General features: G+C 37.6%; 1 protein-coding gene across 11 annotated transcripts in view; it reads right to left on the reverse strand.

Moving 5' to 3' along the window:
• BCAS3 (BCAS3 microtubule associated cell migration factor) overlaps positions 1-26,565 on the reverse strand; it is a 479,435-nt gene that overhangs the window by 248,945 nt on the left and 203,925 nt on the right. For all 11 annotated transcript variants that reach the window (XM_079796989.1, XM_079796987.1, XM_079796983.1 and 8 more), the window contains 2 exons: positions 25,830-25,995; positions 22,943-23,043 (listed from right to left, as the gene is read on the reverse strand). In XM_079796989.1, coding sequence (XP_079653115.1) covers positions 22,943-23,043; positions 25,830-25,995 — 267 coding nt within the window. The remainder of the gene's footprint in view (positions 1-22,942; positions 23,044-25,829; positions 25,996-26,565) is intronic.

Raw genomic sequence — 26,565 nt, forward strand, 5'->3', positions numbered from 1 at the left:
AAAGATATTCAATTAAGAGTACACTGTAGCCCTGGCAGGTAACTCAGCGGATTAGAGCATTGTCTGGATACGCCAAGGTTGTGGGTTCCATCCCGATCAAGGCACATACAAGAATCAACCAATGTATGCATAAGTGGAACAATAAATCGATGTTTCTATCTCTCCTTTCCTCTCTCTCTAAAAAATAAATAATTTTTTTAAAAGTAGACTTTAAAAAATATCTGCAGGAATTTAGTCATGACATATCACTGTAAAAAGAAATAAACCACTAACTATAGGAATGCTCTTCAGCTGGTTTTTAAGCCTCTCATAGGTAAGTTTCAGGTTTCTCCTCAGGTGCTCCCCACCAAAGGGCTCCGCTCTATGCCTACACTGGTTGATGCCAGCTCTCGGGGGGGGGGGGGGGGGGGGGAGACAGGGGGAGGGGAGGCCTGGAAAGCAAATAAATGTACTCTGCACCTGGGTGAAGAACCCAGCCCTGTATAAGCCAGAGCCCAGTAGCAGTTCACTGGGTTTCTCTACTATGTGCTCCCTCTTGAAGCATCAAGCTCCCTCCGTTCTCCTGCCCCTCCACCATGTTTTCAGTAAACCTCTTCTTTAAAAAATATTTTTTAACTGATTTTTAGAGAGAGAGAAAGAGAGAGAGAGAAACAGAAACACTGATGAGAGAGGAAGTCATCGATTGGCTGCCTCCTGCACAGCCCCCACTGGGGAGTGAGCCTGCAACCGGGGCATGTGCCAGGACCGGGAATTGAACCGGCAGCCTACTGGTTCCTGATTCAACCACTGACCCACACCAGCCGGGCAGTAAACCTCTTCTTTTGAATCTTGTTTGGACTCACCTCTTGATTTCTATCTTGAAGGGGGTGGGGCAAGAACCCCTTTACCAGCGACAGTAGGATATAGGCTTAAAATACAAAGAGCCTACTGCCTCATACAAAGAGTAAACTTGACTTAGGAAAAATAATAATTCAACAATGATTTATTGAGTTTCTAGTAAGACATAGCCTCTTCTTTTTAAAGCCCCATTACATTTATTTGCTAAATGTTATTATAAAGTAGACTCTTTTTAGACCAATTTTATAGTCCCAGCAAAATTTAGCAGGAGATACAGAGATTTCCCACACACTCTACTGCCATATACCATTTTAATACTAATAAAAATAAAGCAATTAAATACTGTGGAAAAAATAGAGAAAAGAAAAAGATGGAGGAAAGGAGGAAGAAAAGTAGACGAGTATTACAGAAATGTGGAAGAAATAGAAAATAATGAGAAACAAAATAATCTCATAATTTCCACCACCCAGAGGTATATAAATATACTTCTATATGCATCTTCCTTAGGTTATATTCCTAAAAATGAAATCAAAGGATAGGATCATATTTAAATTCCTATATGCATATTCCCAGAACTATATATTTCCACTAGCAGTGACTGAGAATGCTAATCTCACTGCACTTTTGCCAGGACAAGGTATCTTGAAGAACTAAATGTTAATGAAACAGAAATCAAGTAGACAGAGTAGAACCTAGGGCAAGATTTTAAAGGACACATACGAATACCTTAAACCTCTGGGAGAGAAGAAACAATACCTAAGACAGTCAATTACTCAATGGGGCGGGGGGGGGGGGGGGAGGTGTCTCAGTGGTTACAACAAGGATTAAAAACGTCCCCAACTCTCCCATCTCATTATCTTTGTACTATGTAAGCCCCTATCAAATTTAGATGCAATTTTGGAGAGGGTAATGATTAATTTTTTTCCACATTTGTTAGAATAAAGGTGCAAAATGAACTTAAGAGTTTATTTATAGAAAAAAATGGACTATCTATCTTGCAAGTCTGAGTTTGATGAACAAACATACACACATACACCTTCTACCAAAAGAAAACATTTAGCTCTAGCCAGGTTGGTTCAGTGGATAGAGCACTGGCCCTCGAACTGAAGGATCCCAGGTTCAATTCCGGTCAAGGGCACATACCTCAGTTGCAGACTCAATCCCCAGCTCTGGTTGGAGTGGGTGCGGAAGGCAACCAATTGATGTGTCTCCATCACATCAACGTTTCTCTCTCTCTCCCCCTCCCACTCTCTCTAAAAACTCAATGGGAAAATATCCTCAGGTATGGATTCACACACAAAAAGGAGAGGAAAAAAGGAAGGAAGGGAGGGAGGGAAGGGAAGTTGGTTTGGTATATTTTACCTACTGTTCTTAAATAATTAATAAAGCTGAGACAGGAAAAGTATGAAATTTTGAAACAAAAACATCTATCATGTTCCATCCCTGCCTTTATCCCTTCTAGTAAAATAATATAAAACAAGCCTACCCATCTAAATAAAAAGGATACCCTGTCAATTTATTTTAGAGAATATAACTTCAAAAGTACTGCCTCTACACAGGCATTTGATGAGTATAGATCAACAAGCCAGGGCAGGATGGGCAGATCATTATGAGGTAACTGTGAGCCAGACTTTGTTTATATCGTGTCCTCAGGAAAGCAGATCATGCTACTAGTGAGTAAATAAAAGCTAAAAAAAAATCACTAATTGTATTTTGCTGTCTTACAGTGATATATGTGGGAGGGGATGTATACATGTGTTTCTATATATATTTTATGTTTATGTGCAAAGCAAACAAAAAGCAATGTGCTTCAGTGCCGACCTTTGCAAATTAGTTCTGTTAATCCAAACCCCAAAGAATTCCAAATAAGCATAACTTAAGTACAGTTATGAATAAAAAAATTTGAATGGTCTTTTGATCATGCTTCTAAGTCTGAATTCCACATAACAAAATCCTCAATATTCCAAAATGGAAAACATCAATTCATGATATCACTTCTCAACTCTATAAATAGTTTCCATGAGTTCTCTGGTTTTGTATTCTTAGGTGTCTTCTGCACTATAATGTAAGGATCAATTGGTATAGAATTTTTTAAAATCATCCACATAAAATATAGCATTTATGATTTAGAGGAAGTTAAAAGCATTGACTTAGATGCTGTTAAAACTATAGGTACAACGTATTAAGTTGTTCAAATAATAATTGCTAAATTAAAGCATTTTAAACATTGTATTGCCAGATACTGAAAGTGACTCTGAAGTCTCCTTTTTAAACATGGTTTAATGGAAGGGATATAGGTTAATACTTGTAGGTTAGGATATGTAATTTGAACCAAGGTTCCAACAATGAGTTACTACTAGTCCTGTGAGTTTTATGTGAGCTATAGCTCTTGGCTTTAGCTTCTGCTGAAAACCCTAGTCCTGGAGAATTGTTAACCTGCTGACATTTCAGAGTGTTTTCTCCAAAACAATAGCAGTACATCCTCAATTTCAAGGAATCAAATTCTTTCTAAATTACCCCCAAATTTAACAGCTGGCTCTCAGGAACCTAAGTTCATTTGCAACAAATCTAGTATTCTGGTTTGAAAACTGGAGATAAGTTTTTATCATCAGTATATGGAATATACCTAATATTAGGGCAGGTAATTACTTTCCTTAGTGTGTTCGACATGGTTTAGGTATTCAGGAAAAAATAATCTCCTAACTATGGGGTTTACAACAGGGTACATAGGGTCTAGGTGTTCCATTAAGATGAAAGAATAAAAAAAATTTATTTGCCCCCAGCACCATTTGCTTTTAAAGCAATGAAAGAAAAAAGACTTGACAATGCATATCAAAGCTAAAACACTAACCACATATGGGTCATAAGCATCCTTTTTACATAAACTAACACAAAGCACAATATTGAACACAGGGTAGTGCTTATTTATAAAAACAAGGAAGGGGAAATCCATTTGGTTCTGTTCTGTTCTTGTTCTATTCTCCCATCCATTTCTTGAACACCCAGTAATACATTTTCTTAGCTGGAGCTCTGGAGCTTCGGAGGACATAGCTAATGAGCTACAGGTTCTGTTACTGGTGAACTCCATGCTCCCAAATTTAGGAGACATTAAAAAGCTGTACTACTCCCCGAAATGAATCTCAGTGCTATGGAATCAGGGAAATCTGCTTCTCAAATAAGGGGGGAAATACTGATCCAAATGCAACCTAGCTATATATAACCAATATAAGATTGTAGACCAATTATAATAAAATAATGAATTTTTTGAAAAAGCAAGTGTTATCTAGAGTTTTATGTGAGATACAGCTCTTGGCTTTAGCTTCTGCTAAAAACCCTAAAATACGTTCAGATGCTGAATATTTGGGCCCAGAAAGAAACTCAGAGATATTTAATATGAAGAAACAAAGATGGATCTATTTTGGAGACATGAGTGTGAGCTGGGTCCCCTGCTCTCTACCATCTCCTCACCAACCCTCCGAAAACAATAAAACCCTCACCATGCTGAAGTCTTTAGTGGAGACCTGAGAGGTGAATAATGTTGTGCCAGCATTACTCAGCCCTTTAGGTTATTTAGGGGAACATGTTGCCTTTTTCTAGCAACAGAAATTTGTGAGTTAGATGACATCATGCTGCCTTGAATGAAACAGCTCAGGCTCCAAGTTCACCCAAAGGCCAACAGTGATAAACTCTCATCCAAGGACAAACTTCAATATAGTTTCGGTACTTATTAAAAACAGCATTTATAAAGCAACCATACAATAAGAGAGGGCTCTATACCAAACTCTGTTTCTGATCAGAAAGCACTCAGGACCTGAGAAAGAAATTCTGCTTGGGAATGTAGTTTCTTAGTACAAAAACTAAAATCTGCCTTTAAATAGAAAGGCTCAAAAGACCAGCCAAAAGGCACTGCCAACGAACAAGCACGTCACAAAAGGGGAAATACAACAACCAACAAACATATGTAAAAGCAGTAATCAGAGATTTACTCATTCAAAAGTTATGCTTCCATACTATCAAACTAACAGAATTTAAACCCTGGCCTTTAAAAAAAATCTTTTTTTATGGTAAAAGTATAAATATTTTTAAATCCTTATTGTTCAAAGTATTACATAATCCTCCTTTTTTCCCCATTGACCTCTTCTAGCCAGCCTCCCCCTCCACCCAGGCCTTCACCGTCCTACTGTCTGCATCCATGGGTTATGCATATATGCATGCAAGTTATTTGGTTGATCTCTTCGCTCCCACTCACCCTCCCTCACCTTCCCTCTGAGATTGTGCAGTTTGTTCTATGCTTCTATGTCTCTGGATTTATTTTGTTCATTAGATTCCACATATGAGTGAGATCGTATGATACTTGCCTTTCTCTGATTGGCTTATTTAGCTTAGCATAATACTCTCCAGGTCCCTCCATGCTGTCTCAAAGGGTAAGCGATCCTTCTTTTTTACTGCTGCATAGTATTCTAGGGGAAGGGAACCTTTTATTTTTTTAATGAGAAAGCTTTCAGGTAAAAACCCACTAACAACCTTAAGAAATAGGTAGCATTCTTATTCTTATTAAGGGCCTGACTCAATTTTACTGAAGTCTAGAAAGAAGTTTTCTCTCTGATTTAGAAATGTTTCAACTTAAATGTAAGGAACTCACTGAACTTTATTAGGAGCCATATCCAGTACCAGTGCAAGAACATCTGAAGTGTTACCCTCCATAAAAGGGAAAAGCTTTCCCTATGTTATATATTAAACCGATCAACGGCCTTCCTTGCACCCTGACCATGCGTTACCATGGATGTTCTCTAATTAAGTAACCAAGTTTTCTAGCAGTCAGTCATTGTGCTTCTCTGGTTTCACTTTCCTTTTATTCTACAATCCCAGAATAAGTCGCAGGCAACATATAACTAGAAAAATGCATATCACTGCCTGTGAGATAACAGATTTCACTGAATAACCAACACTGGGTGCCTCTCTCCCTTGCCCTGCTCTGCCTTCTCTTCCCTACCCTCCAAGTTCCACGTAAGTTTCTCACAGGAGACATAAACTAAGGAGCTTTCACTTGTTATTATTCCTGCTGCCCTAATGGTCACTGGACATTCAGCATCTGGACAAGTTACACCTGGAGGCAGTCTGGAAAGGTCTGCAATTTAGTTTGGCTCTTCATCATAACCCTAAATATGATGATAAAACACAATGGCTTCATGCTATAGGCAAGATCAGCTACTCCACTAAAAAATTCAAACTGTCCCAATGTATTTCTAACGACTGAACAGAGAGTAAGAATCCCTTGAAAACATTTTCAATGAAGGTCAGGTGGAGTTTATTTACCTGAAAAGATGTACACAATGTTTGATGTTTGTTATATCAACTCAATTCATAATACAACTGCATTCCACAGACATTAAAACAATAGCAGGAAAGTGAAAGAAGTCCACCTTGCTATTTTAAACATATTTTTATTGATTTCAGAGAGGAAGAGAGAGGGGGAGAGAGAGAGAAACATCAATGATGGGAGAGAGAGAATCATGGATCGGCTGCCTCTTGCACGCCTCCTCGGAGGATCGAGCCCACAATCTGGGCATGTGCCCTTACCGGGAATCAAACCGTGACCTCCTGATTCATAAGTCGACGCTCAACCACTGAGCCATGCCAGCCAGGCCACTTTGCTATTTCACAGAATCATATTATCACTGTATAGTATCTTCCATGTAAGGTTATAAATAACAACTTTGTCCTACACAGTTTGTATAACCTACCCAGACAAAGAAGTCTAAATAACAACAAACCCATTCTAATCAAAGCTCAACTGCAGTTACAGCAGTGCCTTTGGAAAGGGCCTAAGGGCAGCTGAGGACAGGATGCCTATTTTCCACTAAGTATTCCTTGGGACCTTTTAATTGTGTATGCCATGTACCTGTTTAAAAATTAGTATTTCTGGAGAAAGAACACTGAAATTTGTATGGTTAGAGTAGTCAATCCAAGAAGTCAAAAAAGGAAAACAAAGAAATCAGATGCATATCAATGAACTAGAGGCCCGGTGCACAAAATTCGTGCACAGGGAGGGTCCGAAGGCCTGGCTGGCGATCAGGGCTGGCCAGGGCCTTCCTTCCCCAGCTGCCGGCTGTTGGATGGGGCCTTCCTTCGTTCTGCGCCGCCCCCTGGTGGTCAGCGCATACCATAGCGAGCGGTCGAACTCCCAAGGGGACAATTTGCATATTAGCCTTTTATTATATGGGATGATGGAAACCAATGCATAAAACAAAGTTGCACTTACTGCATAATGAGTCAGGGACAGTCCCCCTAATTTCTTAGGTTTAGTGATATTTTCTTTAAAGGGGGGGGGGGGGATGCTTCTATACACACTCTCTCACTCCATATATATCCATTTATCCTTGTCTCCATATTTACACACATGCACAAATCAAATACAGGACCAGCTTTTAGCTCCAGTGCACATGGTAGTGTGTGTTCTTGTTGAGGGGAATGACTATGCGCTGGAAGCTAGAACTCTCCTAGTGCTGATTCTATGTAGAAATATGAACTATAATCCTGCAACAGTGGCAACTGTATTCTCACATCTCACCCTGTAGTTTAGATGCATTTTTTTCAGGCATTTCAAAATAGGATATCCTCTATCAGAAAATAAGATGAGTAGAAGATATGCAGAGCCTATTGTGAACTGATGTCTTGAAGGTAGGAAATCACTGTTTGGGGTCATTAAACTGCATTCGGTCATCAACCGAATTTTGTGCAAGTGGCAATAAATCAGTAATTTCACAGTTGAAAAGCAGAGTCTAAGGTACTCAGTTCAGCCTCAGAATAAAGCCTATCAACAAAAATACAGGAAGGGGAGGGAATCGTTCACAAGATGAAAAATGGAAAAAACAGTTCTCCCAATCTCTGCGTATCTATTAGCTAGGTACGTCCTAGAAGAGTGCAGATCATTATACAGCAGGGAGAATTAAGGACAGATTTCCTCCTTCCTAAGCAAAAGAGGCAGAGTTCTCTTGGCATGGAGAGTGAAAAGCTTTTAGACATGAAGGACATCAACATTTTCAACCTATCCATAAGAACATAATTTAAAACCTTTCTTAAAAATCATTAAGGATCCATGATAGGTACCATATAATAAAGAAACTAAACATTCAAAATTTACCTCTAACTAAATAAAAAAATTCATAGAACCAAGACCACATGGGAAAGAAAGAGAGAACATATCAGCCCAGAACCAAATATTTTTCAAGGCTTGCTCTCACCTCTATGGATTCACAATGTAAAGCTACTGGAAAGTTATCTCCATAAATCATTGCCACTGGCATGACAATTACTTCTTTTTATGTCCTTGCCATTAGATGTATATTAAAGTATTCAAGTATAAAGGTATAACAGTGGGTGGATTTCTCATAACACTTTATCCGCCTTACATTAAAGAGAGACAGAACTGGAAATGCCAAAGACCACGTTCTCAACCTGAAGAATAAACTGCCTCAATTCATCATATCTTTACCTACTAGGTTCATTAATTCAAATTAAAATTTTCACATAAAACATTCAAGAGATGGTTTATCTCAGATACCAACTATATCATATCACTCATCTGGAGTTTCCATGATTTCTGTATTCCATGTCTCCTATATTAATCATTTTTTTCATCTAAATACCTATGTATCCTGATCAAAGATACCATATAGAGCTATCAAACAACAGAGAAAAATTAATTTGATCGGAAGTTATAACACAAGGAAGTTACAGGCATCTCAGGAAGCTTTACATTTAGATTCAGAACCAAAGTACTTTGGGCCTCCTGGTTTGGTTTCTTAGTTCAAGATGTATTTGACATAACCATACAAGAACCACGGGCACTTGAAAGATAGCCTTGAAGACTAGCAGAGTGCCAAGAGAAGACAAAAACAAACAAACAAACAAACAAAAAAACACTAGCCTCAGAACAGTCCTTATAGGTCTCAGCTCTGACCCAGACTTGACATGTAAGGGTGGCTCCGATGCTCTTCATGTGGTCTTAAAATACAAAGAAAGCATAGTAGAAAAGGCAAAAAACTAATGGTACAAAGGCAATGAAGGCAATTCAGTGTTTCTTGTCTCTTGACCAAGTTACACAAAATCACATGGTGAAAAGCCTCCTGTCATATGACAACAATAAGGAGAACAGATTCGAACTGTGGAGACAATCTATGGCATTCACCCAGCTCCCTTATGCCTCGGTCACTGGGTTGGGTACCTTCAGTAAGAAAGATCATGAGAGCCTGGCCAGCGTGGCTCAGTGGTTAAGTGTTGACCTAGGAAACAGGAGGTCACAGTTCAATTCCTGGTCAAGGCTCCCCAATGTGGGTCGTGCAGGAGGCAGCCAATCAATGATTCTTATCATTGATGTTTCTCTCTCTCTCCCTTCCTCTATTTAATCAATTAAAAAAATTTTTTTTAAAGTTGATGAGGAAAAAAATTTTTATAAAAGGAGAATTTCAGTGATAATAGAAGGTTATATACCATCAAAACAAAAGTAAAGCTTTTGACTTAAATAATGTAAGAATGCAAGACAGATAGAGATGCGATTAAGAATTGAGCAGAAGCCAAAACCGGTTTGGCTCAGTGGGTAAAGCGTCAGCCTCCGGACTGAAAGGTCCCAGGTTCAATTCCGGTCAAGGGCATGTACCTTGGTTGTGGGCACATCCCCAGTAGGGGGTGTGCAAGAGGCAGCTGATCGATGATTCTCTCTCATCGATGTTTCTAACTCTCTATCCCTCTCTCTTCCTCTCTGTAAAAAATCAATAAAATATATTTTTTTAAAAAAGAAGAATTGAGCAGAAAGGCTGAACTACAAAGTTTCCCTGGTACTTTCTACTTTTGTTAAACAATAACTAAATACTATTATGCATCCAGGAGAGCCTGAAACATATAACATGGCAAAAATTACTGCTTTTTATGATTCAAAGGACAGTGACTCAGAGCAACCCTCCTACTAATGGCAAAGAGGTATAGGTACACATATAAGCAGCACTACAATAAAGTAGAGATTTTTCTTTTAACAAAATCCATAGTTATATAATTATATTCCCTATGGTAGAGAGCAGTTATAATTAATGGATTTCCCTCCTTCTTCTAATGCACCCATTTGTCAATTCAAATACGAAACGTCCAATCAATTTTGATGTATTTAGTAAGCAATTTGTCAAATGGTGCTATAATCCAGTTAAAATATTAATTCTTCTCATGGAGAGAGTTCTGACAACTATATGGTTTTCTATAATTGGTGTGTGTTTTTTTAAGATAACACCTCTGTGTACCAATATCTTAAAGTATGCAATTGTACATAGCAAAAACAGTTTTCTACATTAAACACACCTGGGTTCTACAGGACAGTGTGACTGAAAATTCATTATAATAAACAGGGGCCCTGGCCGGTGTGGCCCAGTTGTTTGGGCATCATTCCATGCACTGAAAGGTTGCTGGTTCGATTTCTGGTCAGGACACATGCTTAGGTTAAAGGCTCTATCCCCAGTAGGGGGCATGCAGTAGGCAACCAATAAATGTTTCCCTCTCACATTGATGTTTCTCTCACTCCTTGAACCCATGTATGTCTCATATCTATATAATAAAAGCCTCAGTGACTGTTACAGAGGAACTACCAGAATGACCAGTCACTATGATGTGCACTGACCAACAGGGGGCAGACGCTCAACATAGCAGTCCCCTGGTGGTTAGTGTGCTCCCACCAGGGGAGCACTGCTCAGCCAGAAGCCAGGTTCATGGCTGGCGAGCACAGCGGCAGTGGCAGGAGCCTCTCCCGCCTCCGTGGCAGTGCTAAGGAGCAGCGAGCCAAGTGGTAAGGAGCAGTGAGCAGGCGGGCGGTAAGGAGCAAGGGGTCCCAGACTGCAAGAAGGCAGAGGCCGAGCTGAGGGACACACACACCCCCTCCAGTGCACGAATTTTGTGCACCGGGCCTCTAGTATTTTTAATAAAGTGGCAAGCCAATGCATGTGACACTAAATGCAAAATATATAAGCTTTTAAGAAAGAGGGCTTTCCTAATTAAGTGTATGCATGTTAAACTTAAATAATACTTTTATAAACATTTTCCCTATTCTCAAAGTTTCTTCACACAAACTGCTAAAGAAGTGGCTCTCAGATTGTACTTTTCCTATCCCAACAGACTTAAGGTAAATGACAGCTCCCATCAGTACTTCCCACAGGCACTGTGCTAAGGCCACACAATTAGCAACTGCTAGTCAAGACACTGTCCTTCAATTTACACAAACATACCATTTTTTAACTTTGTAAATACATTTCAACCACTAATCACTATACCATCTCCAACTTTTCGCAAGCCTAACTACACATTGGGAGCTAGAGACAGAACCACAAGATGTGTTGAGCTTTCTGGTAGATAGTCCAAATTGATATCACTGAAGAAATCTGGGTGATAGTAACCAAGGAAGGGTCAAATCCTTTCCCACACTTTCCAGTGGGAGATTTAATCACCACCAGTTTGGCCGGGGCAGAGGACTAGAAGACAGGTTTTTAATACTTGTCAAAGGAAGCCTCCAGAGCCACCCAGGTATATTTGGCAACCACTTTCAATCACTATATCTAAGTCTTTCTATATTTCTCTACCAGGAACTGCAAAAGCAGAGATGAAGGCAAATCCTTTTTGGAAAACAAAACTGCAAAAAATATATTTTGTTTTTAATTAGAAGGAAAAGAAATGAAAAGGGAACACTACATTCATCTCCCAGACATTAGGCTTCCTTTAGTGCCTTTATGACCCCTGCAAGAGCAAAGAAAAAAATCTGCCAGAGTGATTTGGCACAAGGCTATGTATTTAAAAACCTGCAATGTGCATGGTCCTCCAGACTGCCAGACGTCCCATTGTTTCATGTGTCTGCTGAGAAGTGCCCTATGTGTCAGAAAAGCACACTGAATATTTTTCAGTGACCTAGGGGGCAGAGGTCACTTATTATAAATGGATAATGAGACCTAATGCAGTGCTCTGAGGAGGGACAAAGAAAGGGTCTATCCACAGCCCCTGGTGGATTGGTCATTCAGGCTTTAATTTCCCCAGCACCCTTAATGGAGTCAAACCATTGACAGAAATTCTATAGAGAAGGCTGGAACTCAGAGAAACAACTGTATTCTAAACTCCGATAGACAGATACAAACAAACAGTGACCCTGAAATGGCGCCAGAACTCCTGCTACCACTAACCGAGCAGACAGTTGTAGCGTCCCCCCCCCCCCCCCCACCACCACCAAATTTTCATTTAGTCATTTGTTAGCAATTAACCTTAAGGACAGAACTCAGGCACATCCAACCACAGGATCCTGCCAACATCAGCCCATTACGGTACTACAGGTGAGCAGACACAGGCCATTCTGCTTTAGCTCCTTATTTTTGGAGAAAAGGGCAAACAGATATCCCTGTACCCTCCTTCCCATATCTCCACTACCCAATTGACAGGTATCAGTGTCTTTAGTATATAAGAACCTTAATACCACATGATCTCACTCATTTATGGATAATAAAGAACATTATAACCTGAAGAACAAAAAGATAGATACAGAGGCAGAGAAGCATCGAACAGACTGTCAAATTACAACGGGAAGGCTGGGGAGTGTTGGGGAGGGGGCTAAGAGATCAACCGAAGGACTTGCATGCATGCATATAAGCATAACCAATGGACACAAGACACTGGGGCGAGGTGGGGTGAGAGCATGTGCCGGGGGGTAGGGAAGGCCGGGGGAAGGTCAATGGGGGAAAAAAGGAGACATATGTACCACTATTTGTAATACTTTTAAGCAATAAAAAAAAAAAAGAACCTTAAACTAATATGGCATACAGTGAATGACATCAGAAGCCAAGGTACTCATGGACCAGAGGCTTTATGACCAAATGATTATTTTGTTTAATCTATCAGAATCAATGTCCCATCCCAGTCAAATCTGCCAAACCAATGGCAATAAATACTAATATCAATAAAAAAGATGTATACTCAAAAGCAGGTCATAAAACAACCTAAAGAAACATTAAGCTACTAATATCACTAGAATTTTGTAAAATAAAGAAAAACATAGAAGTATAAAACAAGCCATTATGTTTGTTTTATTTTAAGAACAATTAGGACAGGTAAGTGGTTTGGCCTATAAATTGTTATTTATTTACCAAACAAAATACTAGTAGCAAGTAATACTTTAAAGAGTACTAAAACAAATGACAGAAAGGCAAAGATTTACTTCAGAATGGAGTATATGTCATTATATTATAAAAAATAAGGACTTTTGATATTGAAACATCTCAACAATAAACCAGCAATGACAAAAAACCCAATGAGCTATTCCACAGGTGTGAAGATCTATGTAAAGATATGATTATCAATAAGAAGCACGTATCCCATAAACACAAAGGAAAAGAAGGGGAAGTGGGTAATCCCAAACTTTTCAATCCATCCTTCAAAAAGCTTGCAGATTGCTGATAGTACTTTCATTTAAATATATGATATCTTTTCATTGAAGAAGAAAACATATTTAAATGTTCCTCAAGTTATACAACTTGGCTAAATTCAGGGTCAATGTATCTCAAGCTTTTATTAGTCTCTTGAAGAAAAATACCATTCATTTCACTGAAATCATTTTTCTATGGGAGGACATGTTTCAGTTGATAAAATTCAACATAAATAAGAAAAACTGTGAAATATAATTCAGTCTGAAGTGGTTTCTGAACGACCTCAGATATTTAGACCTGGAGAGAACAGTATGACACACCCAATGTCCAACAATAGTCTATAAATACTCTTTAAATAAGTACTACGTTACAAGTTTCCTCTGCAAAAGAAAAACATTTCATTCTTCCCCTCCCAACCTTGCCCACTCTTGGGCAAATATTTATTGTGGACAATGCGAGGAAATATTGTTGAGTACCTCCATCACACTCGATACAAAACACAACAGCCATACAACGCAGGATGTTAGGTTAAATCTAATGCGACATTCAAAAGGCAGAACTCAGAAAACTGCTGCATATTTAATTGCTTTTCCAGGGCACTGACAATGACCATGGTAGAGAAGACAAAATTTGTTTTTCCTTTTTGTATCAATGTGTTCAAAATGTATCACCATAGTGTTGTAAAACCAATAATACAATAGGATAGTAAAATATTTAAAATGACTTCATTCTAAACCTAAAAGTTTGACTTTATATTATAGGGGAAAACATTTGCTATTTCTGTTCTCATGTCTGTAGCTGGTAGGACAGCAGCACAAAATTTACTTGGGAATCAAGAAAGATCTCTAGAATCTGCCCGGCTGGGGTGACTTAGTTGAGCGCCGACCCATGAACCAGGAGATCACTGTTCAATTCCCAGTCAGGGCACATGCCCAGGTTGCGGGCTTGATCCTCAGTGTGGGGCATGTAGGAAGCAATAATAAATAACTTCTTCAAACTTTAAATTTTTCTATACCAATTAATTAATGCTATTATCACAATGTTTTATAGAATTCATATACATATTCCTCATTTATATTTATTTTAGGGAAATGAGTCAAAAGTAAAGTTAGCACAACTATTATAAGATCAAGATAATACATAGAATTTAAGCACTTAAATTTTAAAAAATAATTGTGATCATACACTTCCACTACTGACCACATAAGAGAGATTTATATTATCTCCTCAAATAAGTACATTAGCCCTAAGCAAAAGGCTATTATTAACTTTGAATAACAATAATTAAATAAGCATAGAAATATACAGATTAATGAGAATAAAACTAATATAATTTTCCCCCAAAGTTTCCATCTTCAAGGCCCTTCCCCAGTGAGCAGGCCTCCCTTAGCCTGACCCTCAAACCTTGCGGGGAATCATGATATCAATTATGTGTCTTCAGTGTAACTGCCTAGGACATCTCAGGGTCCCAAAAATCCAGTAGTCACTACATACAGCTTAGAAGTAAAAATGTGTATTTCTGTTCAATCAAATATTAATAAATAGAGTCAAATATATTCCAATTAAATCTTTAGTGCATCCTAGGAATATAAAACAGTCCACCACTCAATAACACGATATTGAAAATGCCCAGCATCCTTTAAAAAATCACTAGGCACATAAAGAAAGAGAAAAACACAACCCATACCAAGGAGAAAAATCAATCAATAGAAAAAAGTAAAAAAAAATTGAAATATATATATATATATATATCAGGGTGAATAGAATTAGCACACAGGGACTCTAAAACATCTATCATAAAATAAATGTTCCATATGTTCAAACACTGACATAATGAGGAAAGATAGAAAAAAAATCCAAATGATACTTCTAGAAATGAAAAATATATCTGAAGTGAAAAAATAAAAAAATAAAAGAATTGATAAATTTAAATATGTATAAATGCAAACTATACAAAATAAACATAGAAGGGGAAAAGCAATTTTTAAAACTGAACAAAGAATCAGTGAGCTTGGAAAATATCAAGTGATCAACCTACACTGAGTAGCCAGATTATGATGATCTCTGAACTCATAATAATCTGGCCACTCAGTGTGTGTGTGTGTGTGTGTGTGTGTGTGTGTGTGTGTGTGTGTGTGTATGAGGTCTGGTGCATGAATTTGTGCATGGGTGGGGTCCGGCCAGCCTGGCAAGGGGGAGGGGACATGGGCAGTTGGCCGGCCTGCCTGCTGGTCGAACTCCTGGTTGAGGGGACAATTTGCATATTAGCCTTTTATTATATAGGATATACACCGAGTGGCCAGATTACTATGCGTTCAGAGATCATAATAATTTGGCCACTCAGTGTACATATAACTGGTGTCACAACAGGAGAGAGGGACTGACAAAAAAAAAATACTTGAAGATATATTTGCATAAAAGTTTTCCAATTTGATGAAAACTATAAATCCACAGACCCAGGAATTTCACAGATCCCAAGCAGAAGAAAACCACAGTACATCATGATTTAATTGATTTTTTCTATTTTTCTATATTATTTATATTTTTCCTATTGTTTTCGTATTTTCCATTTCACTGATTTCCACTCTGACCTTTATTATTTCCTCCTTTGTACTTTAATATGCTTGAGTTTTTCTAGCTTCTGAATGTGGAAACTGAGGTAATTAATTTCAGAACTATCTATTTTATAAAACAGGCATTTAGTCCTATTAATTTCCCCTTGAGTACTGATTTAGGGACATCTCAGAAATTTTATACTTTTCTTTCAACTTTTCATTTTTAAATGATTATATTCTTAAGAAGCTGTACAAATAGTACAGAGGGGTCTTGTACCCGTTTTACCTGGTTTCCAACCCCAGAAGCTGCCATTCTAAATCCATAGACCGTATTCAGATTCCACCAGTTTTACGAATACAGCTGTATATGCATACATTCTGTGTTACAAAGGACGTGCGCGTATGTTTGTGCATAGTTCTATTCCATTTTTTCACTTGTTAATTTGTGTAACCCCTACTACAATCAAGATACAGAACTGTTCCCTCACCACAAAGATCTACCTCCCCGTTGACAGTCACAGCAACCTCCCTACTACTCCGGCTCTAAGATCTGATCGACGCTAATCTCTGTAATTGTGTCATTTTGAGAACGATGTATAAATGGAAATTTTTTTTTCTCTTGGTGCTTTTAAGATTTTTAGTATGCAAGATTTGAGACTAGCCTTTTTCACTTGGCATAATATCCCTAATTCATCCAACTTGTTGCATGTACTTACACTTCAATCAACTTTTTTTTTGAAGAGTATTCTAAGATATGAATGTGTTCTTTTTTATTTTCATTCAGTTCAAAATAATTTCTAATTTGCCTTTTGATTTCTTCTGTCAACCATGTATAACTTAGAAGTATGTTGTTTACTTTCTAAATATTTGTGGATTTTCCAGATCTGTTATCCATTTCTTATTTAATTCCTTTGTGGTCAGAGAATATGCTTTGTATGACTTGAAAGCTTTTAAATTTATTGAGACTTGTTTTATGGCCCAGAAGATCACCTACGTTGGTCAGTGTTCCCTGTGCACTTGAAAATAATGTTTTCTACTGTTGTTGGGTGGAGTGTTCAGCTTAGTCTGATATTAATGTAGCAAGTCAGGGTTTCTCCTAAGCAGCATATAGTTGGAGCTTATATTTCTATCCAATTTGACAATCTCTGAATTTTTATTAAGCTGTTTAGATCATTCATAACTGAGTTTTTATAATGAGCATTGATATACTTAGGGCCACATCAGCTTGCTTATTTGTTTCTATTTCCTTTCTTGCTGTAGACTGCTTTTGATTGCATTATGTATAGCTTTAATATCACAGTTTACCTTTAAGTGATGTTATACCACTCACAATACTATGAAAACCTACAATAATAATATCCCATTTCTCACACTACTGGCCTTTATGCTACTGTTGTTATTGTGCTTGTGTGTTTATATTACATTCATATACACACATATGTTGTAAGTCCATAATACATTTCTGTGTATATATATGTATGTATATATATATATATACACACACACATACATACATGCATACACACTCATACATATATTTTTAAAGCCACAATGTGCTGATACTATTTTTGTGTTCACAGTAAATTATATTTTAAAAAGACTTGAATAACTACCAAAAAAACACGTTATATGTTCTAACCATGTCCAGTGTTCTTCATTCTCTTCCATCTGCTGCCACTTTCCTTCTGCTTAAAGGACTTCCTTTAAGACTTCTTGTACAGCATGTCGGCTGCTGATAAATTCTTTAATCTTCTGTATATCTGAAGAAAGTATTTTATTTTGCCCTCATTTTGAAAGCTACTTTCTGAGAGGGCAGAATTCTAAGTCCGCAGTTGTTTCCTTTCAATACTTAAGAGAAACCTGTCATTCTCATCATCGTTCCTCACTGTGTAATGTCTTTCTTCTTTTTTTTTTAACCACTGGCTGCTTTTAAGATTTTCTTTCTAAATGACTTTGAGCAGCTTGGTAATTGTGTACTTTGGTATGGTTTTCTTCATGTTTCTTCTGTTTTGGGACTTATTGTTTTCCTTGGATATATCAGATTTGAAAATTTTGTGGCTATTTCTTCGGTCCCCCCATCATCCTGATTCAGGGACTCTCATTTCAAGTATATGTTATCCTACGGTTCAGTAAAACTGTTTTTAATTTCTTTTTCTTTCTGTATTTCATTATGGATAGTTTCTCTTGTTCTATCCACAATTTCACTAACATTTTCTTCTGCAATTTCTAATTTATTCTCACTTTTAACCAATGTAACTTTCACATCTAGGTTTTCATATGTAGGACTTTGAGTCTTTTTAATATCTTCCACATCGCTAACTTTTTAAACATATGGAATCTAGTTATGATAACTGTGTTAGTGTCACCATTCCTGACCTGTGTGAGCTCCAGGCGCTCTGCCCTCTGAGAGTCTCTGTGGCTGCTGTTTCCTTGGCTTTGGGCAGTTTCCCACAGCCATCAGTCCTATGTTCAGTACCAGAAGAGGACCCTCTGCAGATGTTCACAATTCTCATTTTGTGCTGACCTATCTGTTCTCTCTAATAACCAGTCTAGCTAATTCTAGGTCAGGAGTTAACAAATAGTAAATATTTAGGGCTTTGTGGGTCATATGGTTTCTGCACTATTACTCAGCTCTGTGGTTATTATTTTAAAGTGGCCACAGACAATATATAAGTGAAATCATGAAGTCACTGTGTTTCAGTAAACCTTTTTTACACAATAATAGTTCATGGTAGTTTGCTGAAAGACACTCTTCCTTGGTCTTGCTGGACTCAGTGCTGTCCACTCTGCGTTCCACTTGGATTCCCCATCACTGAAGCACAGTCTAGAGAATCCTTTAAGGCAATAAACCGAGGCAATTGTAGGGCTCGCCCCATTAGTTTCCCATCTCTCAAGGATCACTATCCTTTACTCCTGATGTCCAGTGACTCGAAAACAGTTGCTTTAAACTATATTCTGGTTTTTGTTGTTGTTGTTTCAGGCAGGATGGTAAACCGATCCTTGTTATTCCATCTTTGTGGGGAGCTACTACTGAAGTGGAACCTTGAGAAATACTCAATGAAATCAAAGCACATTATTTTCACACACAAATCCAATTGAAACACGTTGGTGTGAAGGATATCAGTTTTAAACATTTCCGGTGTTCTCCATTCCTTTCCATCTGGTGGCCAAGGCTCTCCCCACCATTCCTATGATGCTTTTGAAGGTGGAGGAAGATAATTACATTCCCAGTAAAACACAGGAAGGTTCTATAGATCCCAGTCACCTTTCTGTTGTGTATCAACACAGTATTTCTGTTGTATGGCCTTCTGTTACTACTTAACAAAAAGGCTAAGTAAGCTTAGGAAGGAACATCTCATATACCCAAGGATTATTTTAGAAATAAGTCTGACCTCCACCTCAACAAAGCTAGCTAATGTCAGCAACTTAAAAATACTGCTGCTGCCCAATTACCTGAAAGATAAGGAAGAAACTTTATTTCCCCCCATGAATATAACTTTCCTCAAGTCAATTCAGGACGCCCCCTTTTTAATTTACAATTGGGGAAGCTCTGGAGGAGACTTTAAAAAAAGGTCATCTACTTTAGGATCATAGTTAAAATGCCTATTTTAGAAAAGGCATTAGAAAAAAAATACTAATCTCAGTATAATCTTTTTATCCACTATTCCCAAGATTACTTATGACCAAGGAAAATACATTTTTGTAATAATTCCCAACTTTTACTTTTACTGAGTTATATAAGGATTAGATTACCATCTTACATTCATTTTGCACATATAAATTCATCAATCTATTCAAACCATGTCATTTTGCTGATTTTTGACTTAAAAAATTACTTAAATCAGCAATTCCTAAGGCTCAACCTACTAACAAAGAGTTCTCCCTGCCTCCATAGGGACCTCTGTATGGAGCACTCTAGTACAGTGGTCGCCAACCAGTGATCCACGGACCACTGGTGGTCCGCAACTGCTGCTCTAGTATGATTCAATGATACATCCCAAATCCTCAATTTTATACCATTCCATTTAATTAATATAGGTAGAAAATGTGACCACAGTTACAAATACAAAATTTGGCCCTTTTACTTACTTCACTTTAAAGTTAGTATTTAGTGTTTCAGGCAGATTTTCCTTTCCCTTCCCATCAGTCGCCCTCCTGCCACACAGGCAGAACTCTGTTTATCAACTAGCAATGCATCTATTATGATTACAGGGCTGGAAGGGGAGTGGGGATTCCTTGCTAAACATCCGGCTTTCCTACTCTCTTCTCCCTGAGACCAAGTCTCTTTCCCATTTCCATTTACATCATTCTTTGTCTATGACTATTATTATCATTTCCGGAGTTTGCACAAGTCTACTTCACCTGATCCATAGATCCAAACAGAACCAAAGAAAATGCTTGCAGCATTTGTGAAGTTAGCACTAGAATTTTACGCCAAACCGCTCTATTTGAAAATACTTGTAGTAGTGTATTTATCAATGGTCTTCAAGTCAGGAAATAAGAGGTGATTTTCAGTATGGCTAAGTAAAACCAAAAACTTCCCTGCATCAACTATGGTATCCTGTGTTTCAAGAGGAGCGTTGGAGAGAAGGCAGAAGGTAATAAGGAAGTCTTTTTAGTGAGGTCCTACTTGCACAAAGGGCTCAAGAGATGGGCAGGGAAAGGCATTCTCTATAAACTGGCTCCAGCACTGCTTTTGCCAATTGTGTGTCAGGCTGTACCTCTGACGCAGATGTCCACGTTGTGAATATTTAATTGCTCCAATCATGTCATATACTGGCATATTCTCAATCAAATATCCTTTCTTTATGTAAGAGAACGTGACTTTAAAATCCAGACGAATTCTGTATCTCCACTCTCAATGTACAGAAGTAGTACAAAATTACCTGTCGCTTAGGTATTTCTTGACCTATTAGGTTACACCTATAGTAACACTTCAAAAGATAAGAAAAAGTGTATTAATGATGATCCATCAAGTGGACAATGGACATGGTCAAAATCAGGTAGCCAGAATAGCTATTTCATTATTAAGGCCCTGAAATCTACTATTTGAAAATAAGGGTACTATATTACAGTTTTTAAAGGACTTTAACATCACCTCACTGACCATGACAACACCTTTATAACAGTAATTATTATTATTATTGATATTTTATATTTATCAAGTTACTGACAAATGGTTTGGAGCTGGAACCCAGGCCTTTTCATTCTTATCCCATTGCTAGTCCACCTGATATTCAAAAGGTCCGTGTGAAATGCATTATATATTTTAATTAGAAATCACAGAATCATCAGTGACTGCATTCTGTCAAATTATCTCTCATTCCTTTCTATCCCAACTTTGCTCTGGATCACGGATTTGCCCTGACTTTTGTGTAATACAGCCTTAATTAAAGCCCTCGTCTCGCTCCAGGATCACTCAGCTCCCACTCCCCTCCCCTCCTCTGGACCTCCTATTACAAGACTGCCCGAGTGGTCTTTCTAAAATGCAGTTCTGATGTGTCACTCCAGGAGAACATTTGATGGCTTGTCATTGCCTACAGTGGTGCTTCTTAACACATGCACTTGGGGATTTTTGTAGTTCCAAGAATTGGACAAAGGTGTTTAGAGCTGCTATAATCAAGTAATATCAAGCAGCTTAATTTGCTGGAACAAAAAAATTAAAGAATAAAGATAGATGCATTTTATTTTTTGTCCATATCTTTTTCTCCAATATTTGAGACCTGTTTGGTCTACTGGACAGGCCTATCAAAATAATAAAACAAACTAATATTAATTCTGAAAGAAATTAACTTAACAATTATTTTCACCCATAATAAAGGGTAGAGGAAAATGCTCTCTTATTTTAATTAGATATTACATAAATGTCATGTTTTTTTCTAATGCATATGATAGTTAAATATATGCTTAGATAACCTAGGAACTAACAACTATCATGTACTCAGTTTTTGAACCAAAATACCACTTACATAAACCCCTCCTGGTAAAGGCTTTGGCAACTTAAGTCACTGCTCTCATAGTTCACTGTTAACCAAACTCTTCATTGATGCGCCCATCTGATTTTATATTACTTTTTCATTAAACACCTACCTCCTAAGATAGACAGAGAATTCATTGAGGACAGAGAAACGTACTATTCACTTTAAATCACAAGTGCCTGGCACGTAGAAATCACTCAATAAATGCATACTGAAAAAATCAGTGAGTTCAATTATATAAGAGAGCAAGACCGTCAACTATTTGTTACAATTATAGTCTCATAACTTTAGAGCAAAGTCAATAAATTTTCTGTTTCAGTTTAATATGTAACACATTATAAACATAAAATAAAACAGTTTTAGAAAATATTTCACTTCATGCTGTATAAATACAGCAAGTGAAATAATAAGTTCAATACAACAAAACTCCATTAAAAACACGTCAATGTTGATTTTTAGGAAGTTTCTTAAAAACATGCACTGCTCAGACCCATGAAGTAAAATTAAGGATCCAGTCACTTCTACAAAATTGAATTATAATTGTGAGGAATTTTTAATTCTAGGACCATAAACTGGATAAATACTAAATTGTCTTTTCATGACCCCCCCCCGCTATAAACAAGGCTGTTTCTAGGTCAATGTACATTTTCTCAAGTAACAAAAGAACCCAGATCAATCTATATAAACGTAAGGGCTCTGCTGTGAAAGTAGACGTACAAAAACCAATGGAGTTGCCATCATTACTTCATTATCGCAAGTAAAATTCTAAAAAAAGAAAGATCTGCCAACACAGTTTTCACAGTGAAAAGTACTTAATGTTTTCATGTCAGAAACAGATACCACTATCCTTTTGTTGTTGTTGTTAACACCTTTGAGCCCACCAGATATTCCCTCTCAGCTTACGTAATAGCATGTATCTCACGGCCAGGGAACGAGGACAGCAGAGGTTGACTTAACGTGTGCTACGTCTTATGGTTTATATTTGTAGTAGATCTCTTATTGTCTCCATCTGATTGTTTATGGCCGATGGATGATGGACCAGTGGTAATATGCATGGTCGCATTAAAAGTCAGCATTTTAAGATGAAATCTCAAAATAACTGTACGGAAGGAAAAACACAGGAACTACTTACGGCCAGCAAGCAGGAACTGATAATACTGTACAGCATCTGCAGCCAGGAGCAGAGGGTGGTTTGCATTAAATGGTGGCTGCAATTCATTCCATTGAGGAGTTCTAAGGAAACAGCAGAAGAATATTAATATTTAAGCTTAATAGATGGTATGTAAATCAACATCACTGTCACCACTTGCAGACATTGATATAAACTCACACTATCTTTGTAATCATTAAAATGAACTTGTTGGAGTGCTGAAACCTGAAACACAAGGCCATCTGCTTAGAAAAGAATAAAAAGGTGGCAGTGATTCATACTAATCACACAGAGCCAGTATCAGTTTAAAGCAGAACACGCTCCCCCAGCCCCCGCCGCCCCCGCCGCCCCCGCCCAAATAAGACATTCAAAATACCGGACAGAGAGGAAGTGTGGAATTCAAATGTCACAACTAAGTAGTTCTAATTTTACCTAATTTCTGACAATTGTTAGAGCTCTCTATTCTCAGAATATGTGTGTATTTTCAAATAGAATAAAGCGGGGGAAAACACAGTTATGTTCATGGGTGACGTATTATAGAACAAATTAGCATCTGAGTTCCAAAATAAACCACTTATTTCAACAATGATGGTGCAGTAATTTTAATCAGATCTGCCCGCTCATGAATAACCTGATAAATAAGCTATTGATCAAATCAATTTAGTGCAGTAAAGTAGTAGTAAAGAATGCTGGAGCCTTGAAAAATCAATATAAGAGTATTTTAAAATGTCAAAAGGAAAGGGATCATTTTCATATCCATTTTTGTCTGTTTCCTTCCATACATGTCAGGACCAATTTTTTTCTGTCTCTCCTATACCACTCATTGTACACTACACTGAAAAGGTTTTACTCTGGATTTAACTTCTCTATCTGTATTAGCTTATAAAGATTCTAGTGATTATGTACTTTTAAGAATGACTCTGATTCATTTTTTTAAAATACGTTTTTATTGATTTTAGAGAGAAAGGGAGAGGGAGAAAGAGATGGAAACGTTCATGAGAGAAACATCAATTGGCTGCCTCCTACTGGGGATACTGAATCAAACCAGTTGAGCGACCTCTTGGTTCATGGGTCAACACTTAACTATTGAGCCACACCAGCCAGGCAGGACTCTGATTCTTAATAAATACTTCTACAGTCTTAGCCCTTATATATTGGGGAATGACTGTAAAGGAAACCTTTCAATCTATTTATGCTAGTTTCTTTCCCTTCAATGGCTGCCTCAGTGCACTCTCTATTTTCAGTGAGCATGAGACTGGAAATAAGGGGAAGCATGTGGGAAATTAAAAAGAATAAAACAAAACCCAAGTCTGAGAAGAGGTAACACCAAGATACAAGGAAAAAGGAGTTCAAAAGGACATGTTCTCTGAGGCATATATGAAAGACAACTGAAAATATATGACCACAAAGAAATCTGTACATAAATGTTCTTAGCATAATTAATGGCAGGTAAAAAGTCACATCACAGTGTGGGTCAATTGATGAATGGGTAAACAAAATGTGGTATATCCATGCACTGGAATATTATTTGGCCATAAAAGGAAAAAAGTCCTGATACATGCTACCACGTGGCTGGACCTTGAAAACATTATGCTAAGTGAAGGCAGTCAGATGCAAAAGGTTACATTTTGTCTGATTCCATTTATATGTCCTAAGTAGGTAAATCTATAGAGACAGAAAGTAAAATGAGTGACTGCTAATGGGTATCAAGTTTCCTTTGGGGTTGATGAAAACTGATTGTGGTGATGGGTACATAACCTAGTGAAAATTTACTTTAAATGGGTGAATTGTATTATGTGTAAATTATGTCTCAATTTCAAAAAGTAAAAAATCATCAATACATGCCCCAACAGGGGAGAATCAAAATAATTTTGCTGGATGAAAGAAGCAAGACAAAAAAAGAATACACACTCTGATTCCATGTATATAAACTTCTAAAAATCATCAAGTAATCTACAGTGAGAGAGAGCAAATAGTGGTTGCCTGGTGCTCCATGGCAGACGTAGGGATAAAGAGGGGCAGAAGGGAGAGATTAAAAAGAAGTATTAGACAACATTTGCAGGTGATGAATATATTTATAATGTTACTTATGGTGGTGGTTTCCACAGCTGTATCCGATGTCAAACCTTATCAAATTGTACACATTTAATTTTTTATACCTCAATAAAGCTGTTATGAAAAAACTAAAAATTGTTATTACTGAAAAGAAAATTTTTTTCCCCAAACTTAACTGCGTTTAATGCTGTGGAGTATAATTTCCTTGTAATGTATTCAAAGTATTATTTAGAGAGTGATGCATTCTTTATAATAACTGCATGGAAGCTTGACTTTACGGCCCATGTGCTATAGTCTGAGGGGGATGGAAAAGGGAGTGCTTGGGAGTCAGACCCATCACAGTGTGGTCCACGGACGAGGGCCTCTGGAGATGAGGGGTCTTTAAGTTAGATTGTGGATACTTTCTCCAGAAGGGTTTATGCTTATCTTTGCAATGATGTCACAAGATAACCAGATATTAAACAATTTGAAACTTGGTCCCATTACCAGACCAGAATGTATATGTATGTGCACTATGAATTAATGTTATTTATTTATTTATTTATTTATTTATATTTTATTTTTTTTCTAGTCCCTGTGTGCTGACACTCATCCTGAACAGCTGACCCCACTGCCAAAGGGCAGAGCCAGGACCCCAGGAGCCGAGTCCCCAACCCACAGCCAAAACCAGTCCCGAAGAGCCTATTACTGAAATTTAAACAATTTTTTAAAGGGGGGCATATGTAATACTTTCAACAATAAAGATTAAAAAATAATAAAGACATTTAAAAATTTTTTAAACAAAAAGAAAAAGAAAACAGAAAGGTGGTATTACCTAACCAGAGTCCAGCTGGCTCGAGGTGATGTCATCATTTCCAGCGGGGTGTCATCGCTAATCTTGGGGGCAGTGCTGAGTGGCCGTGGCTCCATCATGTGCTCCACTAAGGTCCCGTAGCAGCTGATGATGTAGAGAGATTCAACTACAACTTGTTTGGACTGATCTACAAACAAAAAAATAGAACCTGGATGTTTGATAATGAACTAAAAGGAGCACAGCACAGTTTTTACAAGTTATTGAACTTCTGATCTCTTCTGAGGCTGCTAAGAGGGAACAAGAAGGCAGGAATTTTGTTCACATGAATGGGTAAGGTGTCTGCTCCTTGCCTAAAAGTTGTCTCTTACTAAGTATAAACTAAGGAATTTAAAAATGTCTACACTGTCGAAACATTTTTTAAATCTTAAGGAAAGAATGATGTAAGGATACTCAAATTTCTAATATAGTGAAACAATATTTTTCAGTCTTGTGTATTTGTCTGCAATATAATGTGTCCCACATTATGAAAAATGAATGCTATCAGGGGGGACAGGGACGGACTGACTGAAAAGGAACACTGCATGGACGAAGACTTAATAGTGACACCGGATGTACCCACTCAAGTGCATGAGAGCCCTTTGTACGCTGACATCAGCCCAACTTCTCACTTTCCCTTTAACATTTCTGGATTCGAACAAATCAACAAGCAAAAAACTCACACATCCTCCTCCCCCAAATCCTCTTCCTTCTTTTCTCT

The sequence above is a fragment of the Cnephaeus nilssonii genome, assembly GCF_951640355.1.
Source record: "Cnephaeus nilssonii genome assembly, chromosome: 19".
Classification (NCBI taxonomy): Eukaryota; Metazoa; Chordata; class Mammalia; order Chiroptera; family Vespertilionidae; genus Cnephaeus; species Cnephaeus nilssonii.